Consider the following 6,000-nt stretch of genomic DNA (forward strand, 5'->3'; position numbering starts at 1 on the left):
TATACTGTAGAAATACGTATCCGATTTCTCACCTGTTTAACTGCATCCAGTAGCCGCTCTAGAAGAAACTGTCTTTTAGTGTCATTATTCTGTGAACCTGAAATTCAACAAAATTATATCATTTTAAAATAGTTTTTTAAGAAAAATACATTTGGGCCAACACCAGGGCCCTGAAAACTTTCCTCCCAAGCCAATTATTCCATTAAATTTATTAATGTATTTTCTCTACGTAAAATGATGCAGTATAAGTCTGTGTTTTGAGGTTCCAAGTAGCCTTTCTCTAAAATGCAGGAATAATGTTTGAAATATCTGGAGTCTTATTTTAGTAAGATTTTGGTTTAATGATATAAGGTATATTGCAGCAATACCAAATACATTATAATTGTGCACAATCAGCACAGCTTGCCCCTAGCTTCTTAGCACAACCACCTGTGGTACCATATTGCAAGCCTGGAATTGACCTAGTTTAAGATTTTTTTTTTTTTTTTTTTTTTTAGTTGGTTGTATTAGGTGTATGATGGAGCTCGCACTGCAACCCCATAAATCTTCATCCTGGGACAACTACCAGCGTAATATATCATCATAGCACAAGAAAAGAATGGAAAATGAGAAAGAGACAGCAGGAATATCTTCTTACAACAACCTTACTGCAGAAAGACTTTTAAGTCAGGTGAACAGAGAGCAATTGTTACAATAAATCCCTTAAAATTTAACTGCCAGCATAGTTATTTCTGATTAACACTTATAAAATCTAGTTTGTTACTATAGAAGCAACTACACAAGACAATCTTTAACTTCTCAATCATTTCAACAACAAATAGCATAACACTTTGCTTGTTGGAATATGCTTTATAAACTCCTGTGAATATGTGTAAAATTTACTGTTTAATTAACCTACATCACCTCTGTCATTTCTTTATTCTGAGCTTAAATTCAAAATATCCTTCAAAAACCTCTGTGACCTCTCTGGAATTAAAATCGTTCCATTCTTCCTTTTCCTCTCAAAGAACATACAACTAATATATGCATAGACCGAAAGCCAATTATCAAAACTCTGCACAAGCAAGTTCCTCCAGATACTGAAAATCAAACAGTACACAATAAGCCCTCTAGTAAATAGAGATGACATCAAAGACATGTCTCTCTTCCTCTTGCTGTCCAACACTGTGAGGTCCCAATACCAGAATTTCCTATCTTCGTAATCCCATTCAAAGTAGTTTGCTCCTAAACCAGCAGCAGGAGACAGAATTTGTGCTAGTGAAATTATTCTGCCTTTGTTTCACCCTAAATATGGGATCAGGAGAAGAAAAACCCAGAAGTCTATAATACACAATGCCAGAACAAAGAAAAGAATAGGAAAAACGTGCAATGTAGCTGCTAGCTGACTAAGCTTCACAATGCTTATTTAGCCGAGTACAGTGGATTTTCAAGAAGTTATACTTCCGATTTTGAACTCTGACTCAAACTGTGCAGACACGTGATGTATGAGATTTGGTTCTGCTAGTCAAATACTCCAACGCATGGAAAGTCAGGTGAAGATGCAAACAATGTTCAGTGCTAGTAAAAGACTCTAGAAACAAACCCCATACCAAGTAGGTTTTAACTTCCAAACAACTATGCTAGTTATGCCACTGCGAAGATAAGGTTAAATTCATATAATCCCTACTACTTCCACTTTGTGTTCCTTCAGAGATCACAATTTTATTAAATTATATTCAGTGTTCTTAATATGCATGCATTGCCAAAAATGGAGACACATGCCTATGCATCTAAATGCCTTATAAAATCACATAACTGTAAAATAAGGAAAACAATTAAATCCCAACTCTTAGTACAAACTCTCATGCACAGTAACATTGAATATAAACAAACCTGCAGATTTTCTCCACTGTTTCAAAACTCATTACTTCTACAGTCTTATGCTTACCCACATACCTGTGGGAATAGGCATAATGCAACATTTCTCTTTATATTAACAGTTTGAAACTACTTGAGAACAAATGCATGTAATTAATAATTTTGCAACCTGAAAAACATCTATCAAATGAAAATATTAAGTATGTGAGTTTTGTCTTTCAAATGCAATACATGTTAGTTGCTAAATTCACATCTCTTTGGCATCTTTATGTCTATTTGGTAACACAGAAATGGTTTGCAACTAGATACCAGACTGCGAACAACATAAAAAAATGCATAAATACAGAAAACCAACAGATGATCACTATGTTAATCGATGTTCTAAAAGACTAAAGCATGTGATATCAAACAGTCTTAAATTTACACAGACTTAGTGCAGTGTAATGTGTATGTTGTCTTTATTTTACTTGTACATTTGTACTAATAACAATTATGACTACGCATGATTAGAACCAATAATTTCCATAAGCAGTTCAGATCACCTTCACCATTAACAGGGCTGTGAGGCCACATAATGTCTATAATGACGGCTGGCCGAGGTTTCTGCTCAATGCATGTCTTCAGAATTCTTCTATTGCTGTGCTTAACACAGAAATTTTGCAGTTAGAAGAAAAAGAATATTCACAAAGTCTAACATTTTTTAAAAACTGAAAGATTAAGTTGTGTGTTTTCGCAAGCAGAGGATATATTTTTCTTTGTAATAAGCCTAGAAAACATAGTACTATTTAGCAAGATTTTTGTTTCAAGTAGATAGAAGGTAAAAATAAATCTCTACCAACTCTATTTAAGATTTTGTTCTTTTACAGTCTTCATTTTCTAAACTAAGTCTTCAACAAAAATTAAAAAGAGCGTATTTTCAGACAAGAGCACCAATTAAGTGTGATCCACTCCAGTTGATTTAAAGACTAACAGTGTATCACAAACTAACCAAAATACCTTTCTACTGATTCAGAACAGTGGTAAAAACTGCAGTAACACATACAAATACAAAACATAGAATGCATAAAACCACCATTACTCAGAAAAAAGGCTATATTTAGACTATTGCAATAAAAAAGGAAGTTTATACATGAGTCTAAAAATAATTATGAAAATATAAGGCCATAAAAACTGAGAAACTTAGAGACCCCTCCCATAAAGATCTACTCAGTCAAAAAGGGTTAAAAATAGTCTCAGGTACTGCACCTGCCTCTGTGACCCTTGTCATCTTTTCTTGTTCACAGTCATACTTTCCTATTTTTAAAGCAAACTTCTCTCCAGACCCTGACAGAAATATCCACACCTACAGCGGAAGAAAACTGACTATGCAAATAAAGGAAAACAGGATTTTCATCCAATTCTTTATAGGTACAGCTCTCTTCACCACCATATGTAGCATATAGGTTAAAAAAAAAAAACAACCCAAACCTCAGATTGCCCTTACATACTTCCTGAAGTCTTGTATGCAAAATTTCAGACTGCAATTCCTTTTGCTTGCCGTAGTACAGGTTCTGAGGGTACAAGTTTGAGATAAAACAAACACAGACCTAATTTAAATACTATCTTGTACTACATTATTATGATTCTACTGCCTCATCCTGAATTAGTCGCATTTTTATGGTTTTTAAAACTGTCATTAAACAAATGACACCATCCCTAATTCTTGACAAGTACATATATCTAGTATCCCTGTGTTACTTCCCTTTGAAGTTTAGCCTATTCAACACTGTCCAACAAAATGAGTATGTAATTAGTAAGCAGCATTAGTAATATTAAAGCAATGCTCAAATCAACAGGAAGTTACCTTCACATCCACTAGAAATACACTGTAGCTAAAAAAATATACGTTTAAAATAATTACAGCCATTAGGAAGAGAGCTTCTTCTATCTGTATCTTAGGAACAGCCATTTTATTTTTAAGGGCAAAAACTGGGCAGGGAAATAGGTGTAGACAGTGCTGTTACTGCCACTAAAAAAAAGGACGTGGTTAAATCTGATGATGTTAACATTAGCTCTTTCTTTTATCTGAAACAAGCATGATAATGATACACATTTCTCTGTCCTGATCTGTTCCACTTACATTATTCTGGAAAAATACTGCACAGTATTGTGTAACAGTAATGTTTAGCAGAGTGCACAATTAGCATTCTTTTTGTTATCTTGCTGTCTAATTGAAATTGTTGGAAATGTCATATAGGTCTTGGCAAGGACTACACAGGGGTAGGTTAGCCATGCAATTGAACTACTAGCTTTAATGTAACCTTAGGCATTATTCTATATTAAGTAATTAAATGTTTTCTCTCCTCATAAACCTGTATCTCCTCACTGTTTAAAAAAAAAGATTAAAGGTATTAAAAATAACTACATGATGAGGCTTTATGCCACGAGAGGTGCCACCTTGCCTTTTAAGTCACACAATTCAAACAGAGCTCCCCAAGATGAGTCGCCTAGGAAGATTTAGGCTCTGATGTGCACAAATTTGCACAAGGCTAGTCCCAGCCTGAATTCATCCTTGAAGGGCTGAAGTTTTCTGTAGGAAAATGCAGACTCTTAAAAACTTCAGAATTGGGATTTAGTCTATATTGTGTCAAGATCTGAAACATTTGAGAAACTTTTTCTCCATGGTTTGAAAGATTTGAGTGTTACTTGCATTTTTCACAATGCTAATTAACAGGTTTCCCCACAATAATCTATTTTTTTTCCTTATCTATTCTTCCATAAAAGTCTTTTTTTTTTCTTCTTACCACAAGGGTGAGAACAAAACAGAGAAAAATACAACTTAAGTGTTTTCATTTTCATTTTTTGTTTCATTTTCAGAAATTACTACTATCCATAAAACACGTAGCATTTATTTACTCCAGTTAACTCTTCCTTTTTTTTTTATTTTTTTTTTACACTATCTTTGGCAAGAGGTCTCCCACCACAGTGGGAGAAAAACATACAATCTAATTTTCAAGTGCGGAGTGTTGTTCGCAACTTCCATTACTGAAGTTGTATAAACAGACCCATGAAAGCATTTACTAAAGCACCTTCCTTCTTAAAAAAACACCAAACAAACCCTTGCCAGTGCGTTTTAAGACATACCGAGTGCCACTTATTTACAGGAAAAATCTATTAAAATGTATTCCTCCATCCTACCAGATAAGTCTCTACGCTGGCCCGTTCAAGTGGCTATGCTTCCTCCCAGCCCTGAAGTTTATGGGTCCCAATTCTCGTGCAAAGCTTTTAAATATTCCCCTCACAAACACCTCAAAACCCTCAGGATTTAGCACACCCACACACCACTTGACTTTAACTCGGAGGCCAGCAATGAACACATCCACAACCGACACATCCTCGTCAGGGCTGAGTTAGGGAAACAGCAACAACACACCCTAATTATCGGAAGGGACCACTCTTTTCCACTAGTCATGCTTCTCACCAACTGCAGGTTAGTAAGTTCGTATTATGTTTTCATTATTATTTTCTCCTGCTCATTTATATTCTGGGGAATATTTCCTGTGATTTTGCACCGTTGAGGCAACAGAAATCCCCGAGACCATCATCACTCGTGCTGTGAGCCAGTGTCACGCTCAAGGGCAGGCTTGAGGACTCAAAACGAAGTAAAACACCACTTCTGGGCGGCTTTGGGCGCCAAAACGAGGAGCGGGGTGCGGTGATGCGGGCAACGGCCGAGCCCTGCCCCTCGCCGCGGGGCCAGCGAGGCCAGAGTCTCCCGTGCCTCACCACGCTACAGCCCCCAGCCCCACCGGGGAGACGCACGGGGGAAGAAAGGGGCCTCGGCCCGCGGGGGACAGGGCCACGCCAGACCGAGCAGGCAGCGGAGCGGCGGGGACCGCCCGGGCGAGCTGTGCCCGGGCGAGCTCTGCCCCCGCCAGCCCCAGCAGCGCCCCAGAGCCCCGGCGGCCCCACCGAGCGCGCCCCGGTAGCGGAGAGGGCTCCGCTCCAGCCCTCCACTCACCACTCATGGTGGCCGCGGGGCTCGCCCCCTCCGTCCGCCGGACCCGATCCCACCTCCCGCGCAGCCCGAAGCCGGGCCGGCCAGCGCACGCACTCCGCCCCGGAACTCCGCCCCCCGGCCCCGGAAGGTAAACACCGCTCCGC

At 38.6% G+C, this 6,000-nt stretch overlaps 1 protein-coding gene across 7 annotated transcripts in view; it reads right to left on the bottom strand.

Moving 5' to 3' along the window:
* SNX29 (sorting nexin 29) overlaps positions 1–5,952 on the bottom strand; it is a 142,280-nt gene extending 136,328 nt beyond the window's left edge. For all 7 annotated transcript variants that reach the window (XR_775088.1, XR_775090.1, XR_775089.1 and 4 more), the window contains exons 1-2: positions 5,858–5,952; positions 33–97 (exon numbers count right to left, since the gene is read on the bottom strand). Coding sequence is in view for 4 of the 7 variants with exons in the window: in XM_010578486.1 (XP_010576788.1) it covers positions 33–97; positions 5,858–5,864 (72 nt within the window). In the remaining 3 variants the exon portion in view is untranslated. The remainder of the gene's footprint in view (positions 1–32; positions 98–5,857) is intronic.
* Between the last annotated feature and the right edge of the window lie 48 nt (positions 5,953–6,000).

Source organism: Haliaeetus leucocephalus, unplaced genomic scaffold (assembly GCF_000737465.1).
Source record: "Haliaeetus leucocephalus isolate CR32 unplaced genomic scaffold, Haliaeetus_leucocephalus-4.0 Scaffold636, whole genome shotgun sequence".
NCBI lineage: Eukaryota > Metazoa > Chordata > Aves > Accipitriformes > Accipitridae > Haliaeetus > Haliaeetus leucocephalus.